The sequence below is a fragment of the Aspergillus sydowii genome (assembly GCF_001890705.1).
Source record: "Aspergillus sydowii CBS 593.65 unplaced genomic scaffold ASPSYscaffold_13, whole genome shotgun sequence".
Taxonomy (NCBI): Eukaryota; Fungi; Ascomycota; class Eurotiomycetes; order Eurotiales; family Aspergillaceae; genus Aspergillus; species Aspergillus sydowii.
The window spans coordinates 419514-444947 of record NW_024467871.1 but is presented as its reverse complement, the minus strand read 5'-3'; the positions used below and the strand labels follow the sequence as shown (position 1 = coordinate 444947).

Sequence of the window (25434 nt, the reverse complement as noted above, 5' to 3'; positions counted from 1 at the left end):
TCACCGTGACATGGATTCATACATATAGCTGTCAAGACTAAGCTATCTTCACAACCAGCTTACCAGTGGTCCTCTGAGCAGTAAGGTCATCCTGTGCAGCACCCACACCATCCAGGCCATACTCACCCCTGAGAGGAACGGTGACAATCCCATCCGCAACCAAACTCAGCAGCTGCCCAGTGCGCTCTTCAAACTCCTCAGGCTCCGCAATATAATTAGCCAATGTCGGCCGCACAAGCTTAACATTCTTCTTGCTCAATTCCAAGACGCTCAATCCAGCCACCGGCCCACTGCTATTACCATACGAGACGAGCGTGCCCTTCCTGCACGTAGCCGCCAAATCGGCAGTAAACGTCGCCTGCCCAATACCGCTGAAAACAGCATGTACCCCCTTTCCCTCCGTCAGGCGCATCACCTCTGCTAGCACATCCTGCTCCTTGTAGATAATGACATGGTCCGCGCCGAGTCCCTTCGCGATAGCCGCTTTTCCACTCGTCGATACAGTTCCGATCACCACGGCACCCAGATACTTGGCCATCTGAACCAAAAGCCCCCCTGTCCCACCAGCCGCAGCCTGCACAAGCACAACCTGGCCTCTTTCCACGGCATGCGCGTCCTTTACTAGAGTCCATGCCGTGAGACCCTGCAGGAGCACAGCGGCGCCCGTCTTCGTAGATATAGACTGTGGGAGCTTCACCACGGCCGTAGCTGGCGCAGCTACATACTCGGCCATTGTGCCTTGGCAGAATGCAGCTACCCTGTCTCCTACCTTGAATCCATGATGGGTGCTGTCGGATCCGATCTGGATGATTGTGCCGGCTCCCTCGCGGCCCGAGACGGCGGGTAGGGAGATGGGGTAGAGCCCGCTGCGTTGGTAGGTGTCGATGAAGTTGACGCCTGCGTAGTGGAGTTTGATTAGGACTTCGGTGGGTTTGGGGGTGGGAGTTGGGATGTTGTTTTCGAGTTTGAGAACGGATGATGAGGCGCCGGTTTTGTGGAAGCGGACGGCTTTCATTGTGTTTGGGATGGTGGTGGTCATTGTAGGTGTGGTAAAGGTTGAGTAGGTATCATGAATGATAGAATGAGAGTGGTATCTGTATTATGAGTGAAAGTTCTCGTGACCGCTATGTTCCTTGTATAGTCGTAGCTATATTGGATCCGACGGACGGTCCCTTGAAAAAGCCCCCGACGGGGCTGGAAATGGGAAGCCGTCTGTACGACTTTGGCTTCCGTCGGAACAGACACAATATCAAACTATGTTCAGGTCGGCTGGACCAGGAACTGTACGCGAATCAGTATGGGGCACACTGTGAACCGACGGAGAGCCACCCAATAGCCGACTTCCGTCGGAACAGACACTGCAGCAACAACAACCCCACATAAATCTTTGGCGGGGAGATACTGGGGAGCAATTTTACTTTGTACGGGGCTGGCCTATCAACTGGCAGATTTTATTCATGAGGGGTGACATGCCGGTTGCAGGAGTAGATATGAGGCACTCCGACGGATATAGACCTTCCAGTGGTATATATAGAGCGTGCGCAAACGGCCAATCTAACAACCTCAACCCAGAAAACAATTATTTTATCATTATTTGAGAAAATATGGCATCTACAGCAGACCCAATTACCAGTAAACCCGTCTCAGATGGATTCCAACCCGTGGACCTAAGCGAAAAGACTCGAAAGAAGTGGGCAGCACCAGCAGAGGAGTACGTCCCTCCGCCAGTCCAGGACCTCACCGTCGACAACATCACACCCAATGTCATTGCCGTCAACTCGAATGTACACGACAATCCGCGCCTGCAGTATATCATCACCAAGCTGATCCAGGCGTCCCACGACTTCGTCCGAGATGTCGATCTCAAGTTCGAGGAGTGGACGGCCGCGTGGGAGTTCTTAACGCGGGTGAGCCGAACCAAACATTTAAATACTCATTCAAGTGAGCTGCTACTGATAGTATAAGGGTAGGTCGGCCAAATCTCCGACGACGTCCGACACGAAATGGTCCTCCTCTCCGACGTGCTAGGCATCTCAGCCCTCGTCGACGCTCTCTCCTACCGACACAAACCCGGTGCAACCGAGTCATCCGTCTTGGGCCCCTTCCACGACGAAAACTGCCACACGGTCGACAACGGCGCTGCAATAGTCGAAGCAGGGACGTACGGCGAGGCGACGCTCGTACGGGGCCAAGTGCGCTCTGTCGCGGGCACGCCTATAAAAAAGGCCTTGCTAGATGTGTGGGAGACGGACGGCCACGGCGCGTACGATCTCGAGTATGCGGATCGCCAGGGCGAACCGAATTGCCGGGGCAAGCTTTACACGGATGACGAGGGTCGCTATGCGTTTACCTGTGTGCGGCCTATTCCGTATCCGATTTCGAATGATGGGCCGGTTGGTGAGCTCCTGCGGAAGTTGAACCGGCACTGGTTTCGTCCGGCGCATATGGTACGTACCTGGATTCTGTCCTGGACTTCTATGGTTCAGGTTATTCTAACGCATTATTATAGCACTTTATGATCCTCCACCCTGAGTATAATAAGCTCATCACGGCGTTGTATTCCAGGGACAGTAAGTACGTGGAGAGCGATACGGTCTTCGGGGTGAAGTCCAGTCTGCTGGTTGACTACAAGTTCTGCGCCAATCTGGAACTCGCCAAACAGTATGGACTGCAGACATTCAAGAAAGAGATCGATGGGAAACATGAAGAAGGGTTCTGGTTGTTGGAGTTTGATTTTGTGCTCACGGAGAAGGAGGAGCCTCTGCCACCGAAGATCCATGACTGATTCACTGATTGTATACAGAGATGATTCTCCTCGCACTGACCAGTGGATAGAAAGCGAGGAAGGGCATTAAGCATGGATATAGTAACTCAAACCTACGAACAGCAAACAACATAGCATAGCAATGCCTGGTATCTAGAAGCTCAAATTGTGTGATAAATATACACATAGACAGCACAAAATATATTAATAATAAAACCATGAGGTGTGTTAGCGTTACATGGTCAACCGGACAGTTCGAAGTGCCTGCTAGGGTTCCGACGGGGTTGAGAATCGGGATCCTCCATTTCTGGGATATGTTCTTCCAAGGAGGAATAGCCCGGTACTTCACTGACCATGACGATGGTGAGATGTGCGGAGGTCTTGCGGATAGCCATTATTGTTGTGTTCGGTTGTTTTGATGGTGGTCGAGGTAATAGGGGTATTATTGAGTTTCTTCTGTCGTGACCTGTGAAAAACAGCGAGTGTTTGCTGAAAAGACATACTGAAGGAGAAGCCCTCCTTTGACATTGTCATAGTATGCACGCTTGCAAGTCCAGCCCCTGCCAAGGGCGTGATCTATACGGATATTTCAACAGTTGACGGTCGAAGCGTGTGGCCCAGTTATTTGTAGAACCCAAACCAAAAACCCAACCTAATGCAACACTACATTTTTATGGAAAGCCCCTAGCAGCACCAGTCGAAATAAACCAAGTAAGCTTTAAGATTCAGGCCCCCAAAAGGAGATGTAATTGTAGCTGTATCCAGAAGCCCCACTAACCGTAGCATACATGTTGCAAGGCCCTCGAAGTGGCAAGCTATTGCAGGGCAGTATCAGAGGGCATAGAATATCCAGGGCACAAAATAGGATCCTTGAGGTCTTATCCCATACATTTCCTTCTCAAGGCTCTCCAGGCCAGATCTTGTCAGCAACTTTCCTTACAAGTTTCAGCTTGGCCTCCATGTCCTCCCAGGTCACGGCGTTGCCGCTGCTATGGCTTGCAAATCCACACTGAGGGCTCACGGAGATCTGATCAAGGGCCTGCGCCTCGGTCTGGCCGTTACCCTGCGCAATATACCGAGCAGCCTCCTTAACCCTAGCCACTGTTGCCTCAAATTCTTCCAGCTTTGGATACTTGCTGCTAACAAGACCCAGGACCACACGTTTATCAGTAGGCAGGCGCTGGAGAGGCTCGAATCCGCCAGCGCGCTCAGTGTCAAATTCAAGATAAAGAATAGGCACCTTCAGTCTTTGCAGTAGTTCAGCGGCAATTCTGTCATACGCGCCTTCAGTAAAGTGGCGTGAATTGACAAAGTTTCCACGGCAGAGGTGGACACCCACATGCAGGCCCTTAGGGACCGCAGTAATGATTTGGTTGTAGACGTCAATATACTTGGTAAAGAGTTCATCGGCTGTGGTCGGATTAAGAGCGTCATTATCAAAGTCATGCACCATCTTCGAGTTGCAGAAGTCTGTCACTCTTGTCAGTATAAAGAGTAACAAACAGAATACATGCATGTATCTCGTAGTACGTACAGCAGAGGTTTGGGTCGTCAATCTGTACATTTCTCAAGCCATGGTCATAAAGAACCTGCAACTCCTTCTGAAAGACTGCGATAACATCCGCGAAATACTCATCATCGTTGGCATAGACGCTCTTAGGATATGCCTGGCCATCTTTATAGCGGAGATGATACCATGTCGGGGCAGGAACAGTAAGTTTAATACTGTCATGCTTCTCCTTGGGCAGAATTCGCTGGAGATACTCCACCTGCTCAATATGCGCCGTTGACGCGGAAGGGTTATAAGCAATCTTTCCCGTGCACACCACAGCCTCACCCGGCTTATAGTTTTTCTGGTGAACAGTTAATGGATGCTCTATGAATTGAATAAAATATTACAGCAAGAATCTCTTTCTCGTCAAATCTGGTCCACGGACAGGACGCGACATACCTCTAGGAAGGCGGCGACATCCGGAACATAGGGGCGGAAAATGTCCGCGTCTGGCCTGGCAATTTCTTCCATGCCATCAAGATTAGACCAGAATGTGCCCCAGAACATGTGGCGACGATATTCGCCGTCATTAATGCCATGGTAGCCTAGGTCTTGCTGGAGCTGAACAATTTGGTCTACAGCCTTGTTCTCTGCTGCTTTAAGCTCAGTGTCGGTAGCCGCCTTGTTATTCCACGCGTGTCGAACATGCAGCAGTTCATCGGGACGCAGAAATGATCCGACATGCTCGGCACGGAAGGGTGGATTGCGAAGAAGATTCTGGGACGACATGTTTTAGAGACCGGTGATGGTAACTGGATTGTTGAAGTGTTAATCGAGGTGGTGCAGGAAAGATATGGGCAAGGGGAATGGAAGCTTGCTTTGTATTGGGCACTACGGGTTGCGATTGCGGGGGAAAAAGAGTCGACATCCTACTCCCTCCAAAGTGTCTAAAAACAATTCATGCCATTGGTTAGGAAATGGTCAGATCTCCAGTCGCCCGCACATCTGGCGGGACCTACTTTCATTTCCGTCGGATGTCGGCTCTACTCAAAACATTCAAGCCGTCGGATCTGATGTTGGAATTCGGGCGTCGAAAATAAACAAGGAACAACAAAAAGCCTCATTCGAGGGGTTATAACATCGGTTTTGCTAATGTCCGCCGGAAGGTGCTATGCTGGCCGTTCAGTATCTCTTATGGCCATGGCTTGATTTCGCCCATACTTATAAGGGCTCGATGGCCGCTGCCACAACCCAGTTTATAGCCAAAGCTGAAGGCAAATCCATCCCAGCAGAGGAAACGTATCAACATGTCGACATCCTTTACATCCATCCCAATTGTTGACCTTGCTCGTCTCCGAGATCTCAAATACTCTCTCCAGATTTGCCTGTGCTAAAAGATATAGTAGCCCTGGGGGAAGCGCGGCCTGCGAACAGGCTGTTTTGATATAGAAGTAATTATTAGCTATAAAGATAAAGTCAGGCCAAATATCCCTAATATAATCAGGAGATATATTTTTTAGCAATAGGCCTGTTTTAGGATAAGGCTCATCCAAATAGCGCAAGGCGCGTCAATTCTAGAAGATCAAGTCTGTATAGGTGCCTATATGTAATAATCTAACTCCCAACTCCCAACAAATCCAAACATCGCTAGTGCGGAGTATAAGACTACCCGTATACATTCGGAGCCGGCCCGACCTGATGTGGCAACCGACGCCGAGGGCTGCAGTCGTTCCAGCCCAGGACTCCTTCGAGATAAGTAATGGTCGCCGATCGAAAGAAAGCACCCAGAATCTATCGGTTGACTATTTCACCGAAGTCAATGATTTTCTATAGACGGCTATTGACTGGGCCATAACTCAGCGGCACCGGGGGCTATAGCGCAACCTGCAGGAACCAAGAGCCCTAGAACAACTGGGACAGCGCCGAACTTCTTCGCTATAAAGTAGAATATAGAGATAAACAGAAAATCTAGCGCAATTCTGCACTAAGATCCTGAAAATGCAGCCTTGATAACCAAGCTGTTCTATCTATTTCCGTGGTGGAGTAAGCTCAATGTGGGGAACGCACAACAGGCAGGCGACGCCGAGAGCCCATATCAACCATCAAAAGGGCCAACTCAGGACTTGAAAGCCGCTTACCAGGAGTATTCACACAGTCTCGACTACTACCTCCGTTCTACATCTCGATAATGGCCAACCGCGGCAAAAGTCATGACTCCAAGGTCTACTCCATCGAGGATCTCGAGCGCCTCGGGTCCGAGAGGATGCACAAGGCATACAGAGGTAGACAAGACACTTCCACAAGAATTTTACTTAGCAGAACTAACAAACGCAGAGTACTACAATGAAGGCGCAATGGATCTCATCACGTATACCTCTCTCTCTCCCGCCTCAAGTCGACTCCGTTCATCACTAATGCCGTGCTCAGACTCCGCGAGAACAAATCCGCATACGACAGATATCTAATACGTCCCCGTGTCCTTCGCAATGTCTCAACTCTCGATACGTCAACGACTATTCTAGGAACGAAAGTCAAGTTCCCGTTTGGACTGTCCCCGACCGCCATGCAAGCCCTAGCCCACAAGGAGGGAGAAGTAGCCACCTCCAAGGCAGCGGCCACGAATGGTATTCTGATGGGCTTGTCGAACTATTCAACCATCGCGCTGGAGGATGTAATTGCGCAGGGGAATGGGAATCCGTATGCGATGCAGATGAGCTTGCTTAAGAATAAGGATGCCATGGTGCGGATGATTAAAAGGGCAGAGGGTGAGCTACCTGATCATTCAATTCTGAGGGATACAAGGCAAGTTAGAGAATACAGAGAAAGAAAAACTAACTGTGAGCAGCTGCTGGATTCAAGGCCCTCTTCGTTACGCTGGATGCACCCTACCTCGGCCGGCGACTGAACGAGTATAGGAACAGTTTCGGCGTGCCCAGGGGCATGGAGTACCCTAACTTGTTCCCCGGCGTGGACGTTAGTAACCTCGAGGACGGTGACGAGTCAATGGCATATGGTATCAGTATTCCCTGCTACATCAGACGGTTTAGATGCTAATGCTACTCGCAGACACCGCAATGGAATGGCCCCAGCTCGTCCCCTTCTTCCGCCAACACACCAAGATGCAAATATGGGGGAAAGGCAGTACGCAACCAAACACGCTATTCACCCACGTAAACCAATATTAACCATGAACCTGGATCTTTTTAGTCTATACCGCCGCCGACGCCGAACTCGCCATAAAACACGGCTTCGACGGCATCATCATCTCCAACCACGGTGGTCGCCAGCTCGACTCAGTCCCCTCATCACTCGACGTCCTTCGCGAGGTTGTGCCCGTGGCGAAGGGCAAGATAACAATTGCTGTCGACGGTGGGATCCGACGCGGTACGGACATATTCAAGGCGCTTGCCCTAGGTGCCGATTTCTGTCTTGCTGGGAGGCCTGCTATTTGGGGACTGGCTGTGAGTTTACCTTAAACGATTTATTTACTACTTACAACGGCTGACACGATCTTGCAATGCAGTACAATGGACAAGCGGGCGTAAATCTTGCTATTAACCTGCTCTACGATGAGTTCAAGACCTGCATGGCGCTTTCTGGGTATGTCCGGTAACCCTATACCCATCTTAGTGGGATTGGTGTACTAAATGTAGTGCTTCGACAGGTGTAAGGATATCTCTGAGATCAGCCGCGAGCATATATCGCTCCTGCAGCAGGATGGGCGGTTGCTGAAGCTGTAGTTTGCTGTAACTAGTTAGGCCAAGTAATAAAGCTCTATAATGACCCACTGTTATTATAGGAAGGCGAGAGCGAGCGTACCGGAGTCCTTCCGATTTGCTTACTCTCGGCTCCGAAATCTGCATCCTTAATATTAAACCAATTCGTAACATTACAGCAATGTGTAACTGATTAATATTATTTGAGATTAATTACGACTCAGTTGAAGATATCGAAGTATGTTACACCATAAACGGATCCACTTCCGGCCAGTTATTCATCGGATACGGAGATAGAGGATTCAAGGAGAAGTACCACTCAAGATCCAGATCATCCTGGAAGCTTAGATTAGAGGCCAAAATTCACGGAATAAGAAGTATGCAGTATATCACTCACAGGATTGATTCCTTGGTTATTGTCCAGTACCGCTGGCTGCATGCCCTGTTGTACTGACGATCCGGCATGGGCTGTCATAGGGCCTTGGTTCTTTAGGTGATATCAGCAATTAATCGCAATGATAATTGTAGGTAGGTAAGTCATCTCACAAGATTAAGATTTTGCTGGCCAGTCCCTAAATTGTCCAAGGGCTTATCTGCCAGTAATAATTCCCGACAGCGACGAGACGCCACTGGACAAGCATCATCTACTGTTAATACCTTCCCACCGGATTGCCCATCCATGTTATGGGACGGCTCGGCGGCGAGTACCTGACTCTTTATTGAAGTAAAGAGCATAGTCAAGATATTAAACACCTTGGTGGCCCTTTTCTCGTTGTAGACTTTAAGCTCGAAATATTTGGTTGCCCTTTCCACGCTTTCAAAAAGGGCCATGCGCTGGTAGTATGCGCTTTGGTCTATATAGACCGATATAGTCCCCGGAAACGGGTCAATCACTTTATCCCTAACCTGCAGGCGAAGCTCGTAGCAGACGGTTATGGCCGCGTGGAAAATATCGTCCCGGAACATCCCTCCCTTGAGTTGCAAGATGTGCGGACAGGCGGTATCGCTGTTGACGAGCTGGTCATTTGGGCTACTCCTTGGCGTATATTCTAGCTGAGCGAGTAACGCGAGGCTAATCTGCACACAAGCCCTGCGTGAAAACACGAAAGGCTCGTCTCGGGTTTCTGCAGGTCTCAGAAAAAATGGCCTATGCAAAGCCAGTAGGCAGCGATAGTTGAGGAAGAGGAAGAATGACCGCTGGAACTCGGGGCAGCTGCCATCAGGTCCAATAGGAGGTCCATCGGTACTGATACTGCGAAGCTCGGGTGGTGCATCTGCAAGTCCCTTCGAGAGGCTCTCGCTCATGGCCATAACTTCCTTGTACGGGACAGTTAATCGCACTCGGTTTATGGTTCGGGAAACCTCCATTCGAGTTTGTAATGTCTGAGCGAGTGTAATTTGAAAGGTCATCCTAGTCGCAGTAGCAGACGGTTTAGGTGGCGGCAGGTGGGTAGAGTTGATTGTGAGATCCTCATCTTCGATATTGGATGGAGGAGGACAGTCAAACTCATCCCAAGATATCGCAAGCGGTACCCCGTTATACAGTGACGCCTGAAGTTCCAGCTCTACTATCGTCAACCAGAGCCGTTTCCGCATTTCGGCCCAGTACGGTGAAAGGTGGGAGAAGTTGGATGGGTCTCGATGGAGGCCCATCAAGATGGCTTCTCTGATCAGGGAACCCGCGGCGAGGCTTGCGAGGTCTCCCTCCCATGCTGTGCCTTGTTTTGCAAGAACTAACAGACATTTTATTTGGATCAAGTCCAGGTTGAGTTGAGCATGGTCTGTCATTGCCCCTAACCAAGTTGTCACTGCTTCAATCCAGCTGTGACACACCTGCATGAATGATTTCTCATCAAGCCCAACTGAGGCTAGTTTTTCTCTAGTAGCAAAGCATGCAGAGCATGCCATCACCACAAGAAGCTTTGCAAGGAAAACGTCACTTGATAATGGCCTGTCAGGTTGAGCTTCCATGCCATTCCACTGCCCGAGGAAGGACGGGACATGTAATATTCGAAGGGTATACTCAAAGGTTGAGAGGTAGAGCTGCATCAGATATTCCGCAAAATTACGGTCAGGTAATAGTTCTTTCAGCTTCAAAGAATGCTGGTTCTGATGTTCGCATTGCCATCGTCGGTCAGGGCCCTTCACATCGTGCTTCAGCCGCTTGAGGGACAGATATTCGGCGAATTCTGTGTTTGTTGGGTTGTGCTTATCTTGATAGTAGACATGTAGGTGGGAATTGAGGTCAGGGAACTATAATTGACCGTGTTAACTAACAGATGTCAAGTGAGCAGGGTTAGCATCTCACCATGCCCAGGGTCGTGGCCCAGTGACTTCGTCCGAAGAACCTTGTTCTCTTTTGCTTTCCCCTAAATGAGAGAGGGGCAATAAACTGAACAAAGCTATCGGTGCTTGTAGACTGCTCTGGGTGCTTGGCCTCGTTCGGACATGTCTGGGTCGTCGAAAACACGGGCTCAGGACTAGTGTCATGGTCCGCGCCATGATCTGTCAACTCCCCGCCCAGCGTTGGTGATGCAGAAACGCGGCGTGTGTTGGCGGGATACAGGGTGGAATCAGTATTGGGCACATCCTCCACTGTTGGAGACCCGACAGAGCGGGCGGGCGTTGATTCGGGTACAGATGAGGGAGTTCTTGAAGACGGAGGATAAGTGCAGGTATTTCCGATACTCAACCGCACGCACTGGGTGCAAGGCGTCAAACGGTCACATTTGACTTTGCGTCTGCGACATGATGTGCATGAAAGGGCAGTCCTATGTCTCCGAGTGGCGGCATGCTTCTGGGGGTTTACTTTCATAATACTGCGTTTCGCCGCGCTTAGCTGCTCCGGCTGTGACCCACCCATTAGGATTATCAGGAGCTCCGCAGCAGCCAAAGACAGTAGGTTAAGCTGTAGTGGGGAGTATGGTCGTACGCCGGAGGTGTCGAGACCGAGAACGAAGGCCGATGACGACGGAGAAATACAAAGCCTGAAAAAGAAATTTCATCTCCGGGCCGAACTTTACCCAATCCGGTAAGTAGTTTAACCGGCGTAGCCTGCCTAAGGCCGACAATGCCCAGACATGGTGTATTTCATTACTAAATATTTGAAAACCTATCGCGAACAGAACAAAAGGAACCCTTCTTTTAAATGGCATTCTGTTCGCTATTTTGGTGGGACTTGTTCGTGAGCCTATCGCGGGTCCGAAGCCCAAGGTATCAGGTACATGCCATATGTACTTCAAACAACAAGCTATTCTTCTAGTCGATTGCGCCTTGCTGTCATTAATGACTTGGTATCGGGGTGTGCTATTAGTATGTTGCTACAATCTCGGAAGTCTCAATTCTATGAACCTGGCGAGGAAGTGCGTTTTTTTGTCAAGGCTACTATTAGTGAGCTCCTTTGACTTAGCGCTCGGCCAAAAGGTGCTGATGCGCAAGGGCTCCTTCAAATTACATCACAACCAACCACAAGCTCTAATATGTGACCGAATATCCGATAGGGATGCCTTAGTGGTGCTGCTGTATGTAAAAGTTTACTGGCGGTTGGGGTTTACAGATGGTGCCATATCGCGCAATTATCACACTTGCGCTGCAAGATCAACGATGGCATCTCCAACAGCGCATAAAAGAGGATGTATTCCGTAGTAACCCCCCTTAAGCCTTGCACCACCTGGTATCCTATATTATCGCAGAAACCGCACTGATGGCCGATATCGAAGCCCGTAAGCACATTTCGCCGGACTCTGGGTTCCCAATTACTCTTCACCCAAACTATAACCCCAGGATCAAGGACCATGTCCCACCGGAGCCGGCGCGTGAACCGCTGAATCCGCCCCCTGATCGAGCCCTCTTTGCCGATCCAGACAAGAAAAGTCTTTTCTCGGTTGCCAGCCCCGTTGACCTGACCGAGTCCATTGGCACCGTCCTAGAAAACGTCCAGCTTTCGCAGTTGACGGGCAAGCAGCTAGACGAACTGGCCTTGTTGGTCAGCGAGAGAGGAGTAGTCTTTTTCAGGAATCAGGATCTGACAACTGAGAAGCAAGTGGAGCTATTTCAACATTATGGTATGTCAGGCGGAGAATGGCTGCGCTGTTATTATTGATGTATGTCCCAGGTATCTTGGACAGACACCCGGCGCAAAAGGTAAACACTGACGGCCAGGGTCTTCATTCAACTGCACTAACAGTTTGTAGGATCAAAAGGTTTTCAATTAAACCCCTCTTATAGTACTTCCATCCATGTCTGACTTGCCACTTTCACGCAGTGGGTGCTCATCAAAGGGAGCCGAGAGGACCACCGCGAGCTCCTAAGCTACACCCCCTGGGTAAGCCCTTCTCACTGATCCAAAGAATGGGGACTAATTATCTCAGTCCCAGGCAGATTTCCATGCAGACACTTCATTTGAGATTAATCGTAAGTATTCGTCATGGAAAAGAAAGAAAAAGCGAGGAATCCCCTAACGTAGCTAGCACCATCATACTCTCTTTTGAGAATGGAAGAGCATCCTCCAGTTGGCGGGGACACCGCCTGGGTATAAGTTACCCTGCAACTAGACTCTCGCTGGATGAGAACGTGCTTCTGACCAGCAGATATAGGTATCGCAATACGGCCTCTACGATGTCCTAAGCGAAGCACTGAAGAAGTTCGTCGAAGGCCTTCACGCCATCCACACGTCCCGGCTGCAATGTTTGTCATGCAAGAGACCTAGAAGACTCAGTTCCGCGAAGATCTAACGTGAGTACTAGATGACACTATCCTCGATTTCTGGCAAGCAAAGACAAATCGAGCACCTATCGACACCCACCACCCTGCGGTGCGAACCCACCCTGTGACTGGGTTGAAGGCACTCAATGTCAATCCAGGCTTTGTTACGGGGTTCGCTGAGCTCAAAAAGCCCGAGTCGGATAAGATTCTTGATTTCTTCGCATACCATATCCACTCGGGTGACGACCATGCTGTTCGTTGGAAGTGGGATGTTGGTAGCGTGGCTATGTGGGATAACCGGTCAGTGAACATGCATCATTATCACGACAGTACGAGTTGACTTACGGTCTGTAGTTGCACTCTCCATCGCGTTATCCCTGGTTCATTCGAGGGACCTCGCCGGGGAATTCGGACAACTGTTTTCGGCGAGAAACGTAAGTGCTTGACAACTGTATCATGGGTAATAGTACTAATAACCATCAAAGCATACTTCGACGCGAATAGCAAGGGCCGGCAGGAAAAGCCCTAGCAATGATTTTGGTCGTTCGCCGTCCAGCACAACTGGCAGGTTCGTCGGTAAGGAACCTTATAAGGGTGATACAGTAAATATATTTCAGAATACATGCATTATGACAATATTGGTTGTACTCCGTACAGGTACATTCTACAGTAAGGCGGCAATAAAACAGTGGGTCCTGGAACCACAAGGCACATCAGAATGAGGCCCAGTCGGGTCGGACAAATTAGTTTCCTATTTAGGAAGTTGACTGTCCGACACCACCCACATATAAAGACCATTGAAACCCTCGCCATGTAAATTTCGTCTATTTTCGACACCCAGGAACTGGTTACTGTGACTATATTTATACAAGTATGAAATTACGGATATCACGGATTCAGCGCCTCAGCGCTGTAATAGGAATCTCCACATCCTTCTTCGTGGCCGAAATAGCTGGTATGTTACCACCCGCGTCTGAGTTGAGAAATCAGGGATAATGCTAATTGTATCACATAGTCGGCTTCTATACTGGCTCGCTTGCTCTTATCGCAGATGCTTTTCACTATGTTTGTTGCCCGCTCCTTGAGATATGTGTCACGAACTAACCTATATATAGCTCAGTGATATTGTTGGATTCATGGTTGCACTTGCCGCTGCTATTGTAAGTACTTAAAAGCTTGGAATAAGTATTTCGATACTAATAATTCCAGGTTGAGGAAAGACACTCCCCGCCGCAGTCTCTCACATTCGGATGGCAACGATCGCAACTGGTAGGCGCATTCTTCAATGGAGTCCTGCTATTTGGACTCGGGATCAGTATATTCTTACAGTCTCTTGAACGGTTTGTCACGTTGGAGAGTAAGTCAGCCTTTTCTTTCTATCTTTGAAAATTCCGTTGCTGATTACCCGTCCTGCGTAGTCGTGGAAGATCCGAAACTTGTCATGATTGTTGGATGTGTGGGTTTTGGTCTCAACATTATCAGTGTTCTGTTTTTACATGGTAAGCATTTTTGATACTCATTTCTTGAAGTTTATTGACCCGCGTTTCTAGAACACGACCACGGGGATGGCCATGGCCACAACCATGGTCACAACCATGGACATTCCAACGCAGAGCATGAGACTGGCAATGAAACCAGCCCCGATTCCGGTTTCCCAGTTGATGAAAAGGTACGTTTCTATCACACGGTCACCCTGGCTAGCCAGCTACTTACCGAAACAGCACATCCACCATAAGCACTCTCTAAATGGCAAACCCAAGCCGAAGGGGAATTTCGACCTCGCCTTAATGGGCGTATTTATCCATATTATGGGTGATTGTGCCAACAATCTCGGAGTCATTATCGCCGGTCTCGTTATCTGGCTGGCTGATTACCACGGACGCTACTATGCAGATCCTGCGGTAAGCATGGCTATTGCTGTCATGATATTCGTCTCGTCTCTGCCTTTAAGTAGGTTACTATCAATACTCAAAACTTGTTTCACGTAACTAACAGTTTAAAGTAAAACGAAGCGGGCTTATCCTATTGCAGAGTGCTCCAGATGGCGTTGAGCATGAAGATGTGAAGCATGATTTACTTCAGGTACGTGAAGATACCCAATTATTCTTTGTTATTTATATGCAATATACCTAACGCACAAAAACAACAATTAGATCCCAGGTATCCGCGCTGTTCATGAACTCCACATATGGCGTCTGAATCAGAAAAAATCCCTTGCCTCCGCACATATTGTCCTCGAGGATGATAGAGCAGCAGACTTTCCCGCGCTGGCGAGGACGGTAAAAGAGTGTTTCCATGCGTACGGTATTCATTCTGTCACGCTTCAGCCAGAAATGCCGGTGGTGCCTAAGGGTGCAGTTCCAGTCATCCCAGGAAGTGGGCTAATAACTGCAGGGGACAGTGAATCCCACGACCAGGGTGACAAGAATGCCGGGGAGCAGTGTCATCTTTTGTGTGGGAAGATGTGTACGGATTTGTCGTGCTGCGAGTAGGCCGACATCTACTGAGATGTGCTGGTAATTGTAAAATAATCGAGGTTCTCAAAAGGTGCGGGTGTATATTAAAAACACTGTTATGTATCAGTATACTACTATCTAATTCAAACAAGTAATTCAAACAAGCATCGTCTACTTCAAGTAGGGCTACTCTCAGCTTAGGAAACTAAGATATTGTCATATTCCGTTCAATTGACCCTAAAATCTCGACGTCATAAATATATGAAATGCATATTTTTGTTAATTTACACCACCATGGACACCATTCATTCCCATGGCATTCTGGTGGGGCATGCCCCAGATTGTTCACCAGAATCGTGTTCAGCCTTGGTGATGTACTGGGAGCTTCGGACATAATACTTGCCGAATCGGGCAAGGTTTGGCCCTTTACGCCACCGTGGGCCAGTATGGATGTTCCCACGCCATTCTACAATTTACGAAAGCCTTCCAGGGTAATTTTCCCAGCTGCTTCTTCCTATCTCTCATATGAGGCTTTCACGTTTGAAGAGGTTCGATGTTTGTTGCCGGCGTATAATCTGACGAGTAAGGAGTGGCTATAGGCGACTGTTGTGTGGGCCTATGCAGGTTATATCTTATTTTCTGGTTGTTTTTATTTTTAGGATCGTTTCTTGGGCTTCGTTTTGCTTCTTTATTTCATTAGTATTGGTCCTTCTTTGCTCTGAAAGGCACTTTGAGGTACATTATTCACCTTACCACTCTCTGAAACAAATCGGATAATAACCTGTTCTGTATATCATGCTTTCAAAGCAGTGGGGGCTTAAGAAAGGCACACTGATATAAACCACTACCAGTACCACACCAGGATATCTATACCAACCATCTTCTGCAAAATAGCATCCACATCACCCACGATGCCAAACCAGATGAAGCAATTCCTGGCCTTCCTCCACCACAGAAAACCCAAGGAGGACCAGAGCCCTGCCCTGCTCGAGCTCCGCATTGTAATGTCCACCAATAAACACTGGCCTGTGCACTTGATATTCATGCTCTGCGCACCAGAGTCAGAGTCACCCACATGGTACCATGTCGTAGGCAACATCGCACCATCCATCTATCGTCCCGAAATCGAGTCCGAGCTCTCATTCCAGCATCCTCAGTTTATTCAGCACACAATATGTACTATCCGGGCTTCGGCTGAAAAGCAAGTCCGCAAGACTGCGGTGGCTGTTCCACCTCGGCGCTGTCGGGATTACCTCGTTGCCCTCCTGGAAGCATTATGAGGACAGGGAGTGGTTCCTGTTGGTACCGCTGCTACGCATTTTCCGCGGGCGCCGCTGGGTTCTTTGTTAGAGATAGCTGGCTAGCCACCAGCCATGCATGCATGGTCTGTTTGGTGTAGTGGTCTGTATTGAGAACTTTCCAAATTTCCGATATAGTCAATGTTATCCAGCCCACTGTTGATGCAGGTCTAACCGTCATTGATCTACTCAAAAGCTATGCTCCTGTTCTGAATACATCTGACACAGTATTGCCTGACGTATGTAGTTCTCTTTGAATGATAAGTCGTCATCGGTCAAGCCTTCTACGAATGAAACAGATTTCCCGGCCGAGTGACGCGGTGGCCCTCGGAACCAATTTCCAGGGCGGATGCAAAGGGAAGTCTTCCGAGCCATCACCCTTCAATGCTACGCTACGCAGTTATCCCAAGGAACCAAGTAAACCTGTAACTTTATTTCATATCTCGTTCAGAAAGCTATGTAGGGGTATGTACGTATAATCTTCTCTCATGCTGAAAAAAATATCAAACGGGAGTCCGAACAGTCGAACGATCGCAGATCATACCAATTTGTAGCGGAACTCATGCAAGTGAACCAAGGGAGGAAAAAGGGATGAGGATCATAATGGGGATTCTCCAGAGAATCGATAGAATCAAAAGATAGCAATGCAATAAAGGACAATTGCCGCCGCGCCGTTATTGAGTGAATCATTCAAAGCAGTTGCAGTCTAAAGCCTCCTCTCGCCAGCGATAAGCTCGGAACTGATCTATTTGTCAGTGTCATGTTCTTTACACTAGAGTCGAAGAGGCCGGTTAAGACTTACATCGTCCCCTGTAAAACCTCAATCTTCCGCTTTTGGTCAGCGGCCTGGCGGCGCAGCATGGTGACTTCGGACGCTGAGGATGCAGCTGTGCTCCGTGAAATGACCTCCTCGTATGACGTCGCCCGTTCTTGGAATGGGAATGAACCCTTTCTGCATTGGGGTTAGTTGAGTGTTTTCAGCATGTCCCAGGGAGAACGAGTAGGTGTAGCGAGGCATGTATGACGTCATGTATTAACTACACGTGGGGGCGCTGAGGGAGAAAGACGTACTCTGCGAGATAACCTCGTGGTGTTGGTTCTCGGAACTCAGTTGCGAGCCGGGCTGGGATCGAGAGGGAAAAGGGCCTGGCTTGGCAAGAAGCTGTGACTTGTTGGAGCGCAGGGCGCGATGCTTTGAGGAGTGGCATGATGATCCGCGAGGAGGCGATGTATATGCTGTTGAGGTGCTTTCTTCGGGAGTGGTCTGCTGGACAGAGTGCGCCAAATATCGAATAAAACGATGGAACAGAGTTAGTTTGGACCAGGAGTTCCTGAGGCTTATGCGAAAGCATCGGATGAAGCAGGAGGCGAGGTGATTATATAGCAGACGGGCGTAATTCACGTGATCGCGTATCCTTCCGGAACAGGCCGCGATGATGTCGGTGGTTCGACCTCCATTAGTGCGGACGAGAGTCCTCCGTAGTCCGTCGTCCTCGCCTGCTGTCACTTCCCCGGCTTCTCCCCGCATTCTCCCGTGGATCATGCCAGTGGATCTGAAGGAACGGATTTCGGGCGCCTCCGTCTGGCTTTGTGGATACGGTATCTCTCATCTGTGTTGTGCTGTTGATGTTTTCGATCGTGTTGTTACCGTTGGTGGTGTTGTTGACACTAAACAAACCACAGTATCAAAAGGTTGAATCAACACGGCCCCGACGGCAAACAAACAATGTCGCATCATCAGGTCACTCCGAGTATGCAAGATGATGCCATAACGCGCGACATAACATGCCAGCCGACAAAATCAGCACATCCCCACCACAAAGTCAAACCGGCTCTGGCCCTGCTCTCCTGAAAGCCTCCGCCCCCCTTCATCAAACAGAGTCCGCGCGGTCAACCGCACCCTCCCATCATGCCCGATCAACATTACTGTCTGCGTCTGCGTGCCATAGAGGCCCTCCATATGTGACGGGTTCGACACGGTTGCTCTCTTTTCTTTCTGATGCTGCACTGCCTTCCCAATGACTGGAATATAGATACTTTCCCGCCCGCAACAACCCCAAATATGCCTCTGCGCTCTCCTCTAAGCCCCCGGGAAGACGGGGCAGGGTATCCGTCGATAGGACATCAAACAACCTTTCAACGAGCGCGTCTTCGCTGTCGCCCGCGCGTAAACTTGCGGCGACTGCTTCGGCCGTGAGTTTCTCTCCCTGTGAAACCTTCTTCCACTTCAGCTGGTGATCGTCGTCTCCCAACGTCATGTTGCTCAGCGCGATCGTCTCCCCAGTTCCACTTTCAATGCCACCCCAGTCAACCCATCTCACCTGCAGCTGCTCCCTCGCTTCCCCAGATGGAGCACAGTAGCCCGACAATCTCGCCGAGTCCGACGCCAAGCTACCACCGGCACTGCGATTCGAAATTATCGCCAAACCCCGGCCATGCTCGGTTTCTCTCACGTCGCCAATCAACAGGTTGAATCCGCCCACATCCCCTAGGTCGGCCAATGAGCTCACGAACTCTTCAATACTTCCTTGTCCTTTCACATTGCCATCTTTGTCCTGGCCTCCTATTCGTTCACTGGATGGGCAAGAAGTTAACCAGTCCTTGATAACGCTTCCACGGCTTCTCGCCCCGACGGCCCTCGCACAGTCCGTCTCAAGACAGTTTGTCAATACACCTACCCGGCCAATCTTGTTGATCCCGAGCCAGGTGCCGTGCGCTGGACGCGCGAGATCGCGGGCCGAGAGGACCGGCAGAGATGTAGCCGTTGTATTCGTAAAACTATCAGGGGAACGGGATGACCACCATCTTACCGGGGCAGTTGGGCGACTGAGAAATTCCTATACGTTCGCTTAGCCTTGTTCAAATATAAGAGTGAGTGAGTTGCATGTAGATACACCGGACTCACATCGCGGTTATTAAGAATGATGAACCGGTAAGTCGGATGTGTTGTAGTTAAGATTGCAATACACATTCTTTTATTTATTCCTTTCGTTCAAGTTGTTTGGTTGCTTGTTTCTTCCGTTTGTGTCAAAACCTCCACTGGAATGGATATTTGCTGTTTATATACTTGCAATTGTATACATGGGGTGATTTATACTACAGGGTAGAACCGGGTTCGGCTACGCATGATACATTCTCCAGAGTATTAAGAAGAATACTATTCGGTAGTCTCGTACAACAATGAAGTGAGGCGCCCAGTCAGGCAATGTAATTATATTGCCCGGCTCCCATCAACAATAGGTCACCAGACACGAAGTGACCACCGAAAATAAGCAAGGGTCGCACGGTCTTGATCATCTCCCCATCAATTTTATCTACAGCACAATCCGCTACTGCTAATTAATGCCCAATGAGTTAGTCAGAATATCGTACGAGACCCCGTTCTCCAAGAAACAATTTCATTCATCATTCGGATAGATTATCGTTATCTTAACTAATATATAAAAATAATAGTAATTGTAATATACATCAACGCTCCTTAAAGCACATAACGGAACCCACTTTGCAGGTCGCGTGCAGCAGGAACATCAATGCCCTCGCGGTCGGCGATCTTCTGCAACACCTTAACCTCCTTATCCGTAAGAATGGCAGAGACATCCTCGAAGCGCTCCTGGCGCTTATTCAGGGACTTGAGGTGGAAGTACATGAACACAGCCATGAGGGCGCCGAGGATCTGGAGGGCAATGCAGACGCCCATGGCGGGGCGGTAGTAGGGCTCGTCCGAGTCGTGGTAGGTATACGGGGTCCAGATGGAAGCGGAGTTGCCGATACTGTTGATGAAGGCGTAGGCTGCGGCGCGCTTTGCAGGTGGACGGGGGATTGCACCCGCGATCCAGGAGTAAACAGTGCCGTTCTGGGCGAAGACGAAGATCATGAGGAAGAAGGAGAAGTAGCGGGGCCCGAAGCCGTCTGTAGTCATGAAGATGACGAAGCCGACGATTGTGATGGGGATCGGGTAGACGAAGAACCAGAAGCGGTTTTGGAAGCGGTCGGAGAAATATGAGTGGGTCAGGGAGTAGAAGACCATGAAGATGTAGGGAGGCGCGACAAGGAGCAGGGAGATGGTTTTGTTGTATCCGAGAGTTTTGGTGAGGGTCGGGAAGAAGTTTTGGAAACCACTGGCTCCAGTGATGGCCATGTAAGCGATCGCAAGGGCGTAGGTTTTGATATCGGCGAACGCCATTTTCAGACCTTTAACTTGGCTAATACCACCGCCGGAGTCGATATCTGCTTGGGCGGCTTCGATGGCGAGACGCTTCGTTGCGACGTGCTTCATTTCTTCGGGGAGGAGGCGCCAGTTCTCAGGGAAGTCTGGGAGGACGACGCACACGACTAGGCCGATAAAGACGGTGATGGCACCTTCGATGATGTACAGCCATTGCCAGGCTGATATGCCGCGTTCGCCCGCCAAACCGTCAAGGATACCAGCCGCGATAAGGTTTCCAAAGGCACCGCTAAGCAGGGAGCCAGAGTAGAAGATACTCATTCGGAGGGCCAACTCCTTCTTGGTGTACCACTTAGACAGGTAAAATAGCACGCCGGCGAAGAAGGGTGCCTCGACTAAACCGAGAATGAAACGACAAGCGACGACACTGCCATAGTTGGTAACCTGGCTGGTCAGGGCTGATACGAGGCCCCAGGCAACGATAAAGAAACCGAGGTAGAGCGACGGGCGGCCCATATAGTTGAGGAGCAGGTTGGAAGGGACCTGCATGAGAATGTAACCGACGAACAGAATGGCGAGGCCGGTCTGGTACTGGTCGCCGACCATGCCGGTGTCCTCTGGCATTCCTTGGAGCTTTGCTGCTGCATAATTGTTTCTACGCAATTAGCTAGGTCTGGAAACGTGGACGACGAACCGTACCTATCAATGTAATTCATCAGGTAGACGAGAATCACCAACGGCATAATGATGGCGTCAATGCGCCGGCGCAACTTCTTCTCGACTTCCAACTCCTCCGGCGACAGCGTCCCGACATAATGCAACTCATCGTGGGCAATCTCCCCCTTTTCAGCGGCGACGTCGGCCATCGCAAAGGGTATAATAGCAGGAAGAAGGAAAAATTGAGGATGAAGGAGAGGAACAGTGGCGACAGATGGCACATCAAAAAGCCCCGGGGTATTGGTGACTTATATAGCCGGCGCAGCACACGCCCATGGCCTGCATGCAACACCAGCAAGACCGCCTCTTCCTCCCCGATTAGGAATCATCGTCAAGCTCCCTTGACGGGCTCTGGGGATGGAATCCAACAATGTGCGCCACGAGGAGCCCAAACGCAGCTGCAGGCGGCGGCGATTGGATGGGACTGGATCGAGTGCCGTCTTTGAAAACATGAGTGGGGACCTTTGCATTGGAATCTGCGGAGAAAGACCGGGGAAAAGGCCCATGGAACCACGGATGGGCAGTTTCCCAGCCAATCTCAGGGCCGGTCTGGAAGCTGCTCAAACATCCACCAGACCCTTTGAAGCCTATTCATCCATTCTGGCAAAAAGCGACCCAGTCCCCGTGTTCCGTGGGGGTCGGAGTATTTCCGTTGAAGGGGGAGCGAGGTCTGGTCATTTGATGAGACCGGGGGATCGTCGAGTCCACCAGAATTGGTTCAATATGAAACTTGCATTATTCAATTCCCCGCACTTCCCCCGGTTCTGGTGCTTGCTGCTCTCATTGGGATTGGGATACAGAAAAGCGGCCCATGGTTGGCCCCCTGGAGGTTAACTGTGTTGCAGTTCCGACGACCCAGGTAACAGGCCTGCACATCGACAGGATCCAAGCATTTACCCGTTGAGCTTGTGGCATCGCAGACGTCAGAATTATCCGAGGCACAGCTGCAGCATCACCGATCAGGCCATTGTGATGTCTTCTTGGCTCGCAGCATCTCCGATCGCATGGGCTTGCGTCGGCTTCCAAGTCGGCACGTCTCAACCTCCATCGTCGTTAGCTAGAACCTTAATACGTGAAGTTTCTTCGGTTGAGAAATTTCGACGGAAATACCGGTGTCATCCTGTCATCGCCTATCTCCCAGCGGTTAAACTCGACGGTTTCTCCACTGCAGGTACCAGGCGCACTCGAATCGTCAGACAGCAGCACCAGGACTAGGTGCCAGACTTGTCGCCAAGGGTATTGACGCCGCGGAGAGCTCACGGTCTCGATAAAGCTCGCCTGGCCTGGACCCATCGCGGAGAAAGTCCGTCGTTGAGATCAAGATTCATCATGCGGTGTAGAGTTCAGTGGTAGTAAAATGTATTGTTGGGAGCCCGGGGCAGCGCCCTGTAGAGGATTCATCACCGAGGCCTCCTGCAAAGACCACACGAGCAGGACCCCTCCAGTGCCGTCGAGCATCTCCTCGGGGGTTCCTCTGTCTGTGAACCTCAAGTGCCCGTGCGTTCAAGTGACAAACATGGTGGATGACCCTGGTGCACTGGAGACGCAATGTTAGTTTCTTCCGTGGAAATTTCACACGATACGCCGAAACAGCGAGTATTGATAAAAACATTGTCCTTGCAAGTAAGGACCGCTTGTCATTCCAGATGCCAGCTAGTTGCCATAATATTATTATATACATCACTATATAGGATGCAGCTGCTATAACCGCCCTCTCCGCCAAAGAGCAGCCTCATTCATGCCAAATATATCATTACTCATAGCCGGATTTTGTTGCAAAGCTAAGCTTCTGTCCTCGGAGGCGAGTTGGCTTTTGGAGGGGACCCATGTCTCGGAGACAGCTCCTCCATGCCACTTCCCCACAAGCCCAAGGAGTGACGTTTCTCTACCAACTTCAACACATCGTAGAGGAACTTGCGCTCTGGACCGCCGCTCGGGAACGCCTCCCACGCCACACGAACGGGAAATGCGAGGCGATTGATCATGTTTCCGGGAGCCGTCAAAATGTACCACTCGAGGCTGCGGCAGATACCGCACGCGAGATCGTACTGCTCTAGCGGCCCGACGCGATCTACAGGCCGCGTATCGACGGACGATAATATCAGACGGACGGTGAAATATATACACATAGTTTGGCTAAGAAGGAGGTCGGGGTATTCGAATTTTGTGGGTGTAACGACCGCGCCCGTGCGAAGGTCGCGACAGTGAAACACGGGGAACTGGCTCCCGTCACCGGCTTCAACCTCCCGCGGTGGGCCATCCGGATAGCCATCCACCCAGTTGATCTTCCACAAGGCGAACCGATTTGTGAGATCACCGAGTCCATTCCATAACGCCGCCTGCTTAACCGTTTTTTCATGATTACTCAGTATACCGGTGTCTATTCCGGCTTCGAGTTCGTCGGATTGGGATAGTAAGGTTGGGATTTCGACTGCCAAATCTAGTAGGTAGTGGAGGATATTCTTTTGAGTTGTGCCAGCGGCCCAAGGTATTGTTTTCCACTCTTCTCGCGCGAGGAACGAGGGGGCGCGGCGGGTGAAAGACGCAGATACCTGCAGCTTGTCAGACTTTTTTTTTTCTTCCTTCTCGTTAATTCAGCGGATTATGACATACCCAGTATGGGCGGAGCTCGGTGAATAGAAGGTGCTCGACGCCATACATATGGTTTTCCGGGCCGCGGTGCTCGATCAAGCGCACGGCGCCGTTTACGTGTGCGATCACTGATGCGTGAGAGGTACGCTCGACACTCTGTTGATGTGTTAGATGAGTCTACTAATGAACAGGCTCGGGAAAATACCTCGAACGCCATCAGCAATATCACAGTAGCCAGTGTCGATTCAGCCTTGCTTCGCTCGGGGTCCAACAAAGCCTCCTGCAAGCTTCGTAGCACGCGGGGATAATACGAGAAACCTTGTACTTCAATCGACTTATTTTGTACAGACCGTCCGAAGAAGACTTGACTGACCGACTCGAAGGCATCGCTCAGGATGGGCGAAAACATGCGGATCTCCGCAGCCCTTCGTATCGCCCCGGCTTGCCCAGACTTGACATCAACTTCAGGGCTAAAAGCGTCAACGAATCGCTCAATGAAAACATCAAGCATGGATTTGCTCGCGTCCATCCGACAGATGGACCCGTAGGCAGAGTCATCGCTTGTTGAGGAAGAATCGCGGGTAAAGCTGCGTTGGAGCATCAGGCGTGACAAATCGTCATCTGCAGCCTCCGGGGTTTCGCCGTCGTCGTCGTCAGGGCCTTTGATATCACTATACTCTGATCATTGTATTCTATTAGTCCACGCATCGCAGAGTGACATTCTAAACGTACCATCGGTGCTTTGCCAAGGTTCAGGGGCTGCAACCTGCCGATGCGGCTCTCTGCGAGAGCCTCTAATTTCTGTAAGAAGACGGACTACCACATTTTCAGGGGCAGATCGGACGGTCTTGAACAGAGTGTGCAGCTGTTTTGAGCGTCGACTTGACCGGTTCGAGCCTGACAAATTAGGAACTGCATCACTAGCGATGGGGCCGGTATTTGGAATAGGCCAAACTCACTGTCATCGAGTCTCGACGTCAATTCCCTGATTTCAGCACGCAAGTTGCGAATCTCATCGACCTGGGAAATCGGCTTGAAGTCATCGCCTGGAGCAATTTCGTACACGCATTTGGTCGGGTATCCGTGAGTACAACATGCGTGGCAGGGTCTCACGCGATCGCACTATACTAGATTAGACAGAGCGAGGATCTGGCGGGCGAGGCTCCTGAAAAGAAAGCATCTGAAACAAAAAAAAGGAGTTGTCAACGCACCTTGACCTTGCGAACGCGGCAAACTTTACAAGACTTGGACTGACGCGCTCCCTGGTTGGCGCTGGCGGCAAGCTTTCTGGAAAAGTTCTCCGACATGAGCCGCGAGTGGAAGCCCTTGGAGGGATTGAGGAGCAACTGTCGAAGAGAGAGAAGAGCTTCATTCAAGATGGACCAACAGCACGGCGAATCGACGCATTTGAGATCTGAGCGAGCACGGCCGAGATCGCCTGAGGGGCTTCGGTGTGCTTACACCAACGACAAGCGCCGTGGCTGCGCGCACGGGCTGGAGTGGCACTGGCTCTTGGAGCAGTGGGTTCAC

The 25434-nt window shown here is 50.3% G+C and overlaps 12 protein-coding genes across 12 annotated transcripts; 5 read left to right on the top strand and 7 right to left on the bottom strand.

The window, feature by feature from the left end:
• Positions 1-7: 7 nt before the first annotated feature.
• ASPSYDRAFT_185450 (quinone oxidoreductase family protein) lies at positions 8-1015 on the bottom strand (the record flags this gene model as incomplete). The annotated part of the gene is made up of 1 exon (XM_040843559.1): positions 8-1015. One exon carries the CDS (start codon positions 1013-1015, stop codon positions 38-40), a length of 978 nt encoding a protein of 325 aa, XP_040698408.1. The 3' UTR covers positions 8-37.
• A 589-nt stretch (positions 1016-1604) lies between these two features.
• On the top strand, positions 1605-2914 carry ASPSYDRAFT_135930 (uncharacterized protein; the record flags this gene model as incomplete). The annotated part of the gene is made up of 3 exons (XM_040840736.1): positions 1605-1907; positions 1971-2447; positions 2510-2914. 3 exons carry the CDS (start codon positions 1605-1607, stop codon positions 2783-2785), a joined length of 1056 nt encoding a protein of 351 aa, XP_040698407.1. The 3' UTR covers positions 2786-2914.
• A 748-nt stretch (positions 2915-3662) lies between these two features.
• Positions 3663-5045, bottom strand: ASPSYDRAFT_93518 (cobalamin-independent methionine synthase II family protein; the record flags this gene model as incomplete). Its single annotated transcript, XM_040852843.1, has 3 exons — positions 3663-4234; positions 4299-4617; positions 4716-5045. 3 exons carry the CDS (start codon positions 5043-5045, stop codon positions 3663-3665), a joined length of 1221 nt encoding a protein of 406 aa, XP_040698406.1.
• A 1341-nt stretch (positions 5046-6386) lies between these two features.
• Positions 6387-8043, top strand: ASPSYDRAFT_49724 (alpha-hydroxy acid oxidase). Its single transcript, XM_040847901.1, has 8 exons — positions 6387-6538; positions 6591-6624; positions 6684-7021; positions 7102-7269; positions 7323-7397; positions 7464-7717; positions 7780-7856; positions 7921-8043. Exons 1-8 carry the CDS (start codon positions 6445-6447, stop codon positions 7994-7996), a joined length of 1116 nt encoding a protein of 371 aa, XP_040698405.1. The 5' UTR covers positions 6387-6444; the 3' UTR covers positions 7997-8043.
• A 104-nt stretch (positions 8044-8147) lies between these two features.
• On the bottom strand, positions 8148-10918 carry ASPSYDRAFT_49723 (uncharacterized protein). Its single transcript, XM_040847900.1, has 4 exons — positions 10281-10918; positions 8519-10225; positions 8370-8459; positions 8148-8308 (listed from the first exon to the last, which is right to left on the bottom strand). Exons 1-4 carry the CDS (start codon positions 10833-10835, stop codon positions 8216-8218), a joined length of 2445 nt encoding a protein of 814 aa, XP_040698404.1. The 5' UTR covers positions 10836-10918; the 3' UTR covers positions 8148-8215.
• A 757-nt stretch (positions 10919-11675) lies between these two features.
• On the top strand, positions 11676-13672 carry ASPSYDRAFT_61177 (TauD/TfdA dioxygenase family protein; the record flags this gene model as incomplete). Its single annotated transcript, XM_040849956.1, has 9 exons — positions 11676-12036; positions 12087-12115; positions 12237-12296; positions 12343-12385; positions 12442-12503; positions 12568-12658; positions 12718-12976; positions 13031-13110; positions 13629-13672. 9 exons carry the CDS (start codon positions 11676-11678, stop codon positions 13670-13672), a joined length of 1029 nt encoding a protein of 342 aa, XP_040698403.1.
• Positions 13673-13695: 23 nt separating this feature from the next.
• Positions 13696-15298, top strand: ASPSYDRAFT_210180 (cation diffusion facilitator family transporter). Its single transcript, XM_040843977.1, has 8 exons — positions 13696-13741; positions 13792-13836; positions 13886-14033; positions 14095-14175; positions 14227-14345; positions 14398-14626; positions 14679-14758; positions 14830-15298. Exons 2-8 carry the CDS (start codon positions 13813-13815, stop codon positions 15166-15168), a joined length of 1020 nt encoding a protein of 339 aa, XP_040698402.1. The 5' UTR covers positions 13696-13741; positions 13792-13812; the 3' UTR covers positions 15169-15298.
• A 352-nt stretch (positions 15299-15650) lies between these two features.
• Positions 15651-16600, top strand: ASPSYDRAFT_49720 (uncharacterized protein). Its single transcript, XM_040847898.1, has one exon. The coding sequence runs from the start codon at positions 16044-16046 to the stop codon at positions 16410-16412; it is 369 nt and encodes a 122-aa protein (XP_040698401.1). The 5' UTR covers positions 15651-16043; the 3' UTR covers positions 16413-16600.
• Positions 16601-17228: 628 nt separating this feature from the next.
• Positions 17229-17638, bottom strand: ASPSYDRAFT_159981 (uncharacterized protein; the record flags this gene model as incomplete). Its single annotated transcript, XM_040842871.1, has 2 exons — positions 17229-17382; positions 17502-17638. The coding sequence occupies 2 exons, from the start codon at positions 17636-17638 to the stop codon at positions 17229-17231; spliced, it is 291 nt and encodes a 96-aa protein (XP_040698400.1).
• Positions 17639-18337: 699 nt separating this feature from the next.
• Positions 18338-19401, bottom strand: ASPSYDRAFT_35285 (NRDE family protein; the record flags this gene model as incomplete). The annotated part of the gene is made up of 2 exons (XM_040845321.1): positions 18338-19267; positions 19336-19401. 2 exons carry the CDS (start codon positions 19399-19401, stop codon positions 18338-18340), a joined length of 996 nt encoding a protein of 331 aa, XP_040698399.1.
• Positions 19402-19908: 507 nt separating this feature from the next.
• Positions 19909-21461, bottom strand: ASPSYDRAFT_160454 (putative MFS transporter; the record flags this gene model as incomplete). The annotated part of the gene is made up of 2 exons (XM_040842907.1): positions 19909-21250; positions 21295-21461. 2 exons carry the CDS (start codon positions 21459-21461, stop codon positions 19909-19911), a joined length of 1509 nt encoding a protein of 502 aa, XP_040698398.1.
• Positions 21462-23093: 1632 nt separating this feature from the next.
• ASPSYDRAFT_160513 (Zn(II)2Cys6 transcription factor) lies at positions 23094-25211 on the bottom strand (the record flags this gene model as incomplete). The annotated part of the gene is made up of 6 exons (XM_040842917.1): positions 23094-23864; positions 23926-24060; positions 24110-24582; positions 24637-24816; positions 24864-25026; positions 25116-25211. The coding sequence occupies 6 exons, from the start codon at positions 25209-25211 to the stop codon at positions 23094-23096; spliced, it is 1818 nt and encodes a 605-aa protein (XP_040698397.1).
• Positions 25212-25434: the final 223 nt, after the last annotated feature.

Coding starts and splice junctions, on each gene's coding strand:
- ASPSYDRAFT_49724 (XM_040847901.1), top strand. CDS start 6,445: ATGGCCAACCGCGGCAAAAGTCATGACTCCAAGGTCTACTCCATCGAG. Junction 7,398..7,463: donor GCAAATATGGGGGAAAGGCA/GTACGCAACCAA, acceptor GGATCTTTTTAG/TCTATACCGCCGCCGACGCC. Junction 7,857..7,920: donor ACCTGCATGGCGCTTTCTGG/GTATGTCCGGTA, acceptor GTGCTTCGACAG/GTGTAAGGATATCTCTGAGA.
- ASPSYDRAFT_49723 (XM_040847900.1), bottom strand. CDS start 10,835: ATGGGTGGGTCACAGCCGGAGCAGCTAAGCGCGGCGAAACGCAGTATT. Junction 10,226..10,280: donor GGGCCACGACCCTGGGCATG/GTGAGATGCTAA, acceptor GGTCAATTATAG/TTCCCTGACCTCAATTCCCA. Junction 8,460..8,518: donor GCCAGCAAAATCTTAATCTT/GTGAGATGACTT, acceptor TATCACCTAAAG/AACCAAGGCCCTATGACAGC.
- ASPSYDRAFT_210180 (XM_040843977.1), top strand. CDS start 13,813: ATGGTTGCACTTGCCGCTGCTATT. Junction 14,176..14,226: donor CAGTGTTCTGTTTTTACATG/GTAAGCATTTTT, acceptor CCGCGTTTCTAG/AACACGACCACGGGGATGGC. Junction 14,759..14,829: donor TGAAGCATGATTTACTTCAG/GTACGTGAAGAT, acceptor AACAACAATTAG/ATCCCAGGTATCCGCGCTGT.
- ASPSYDRAFT_49720 (XM_040847898.1), top strand. CDS start 16,044: ATGCCAAACCAGATGAAGCAATTCCTGGCCTTCCTCCACCACAGAAAA.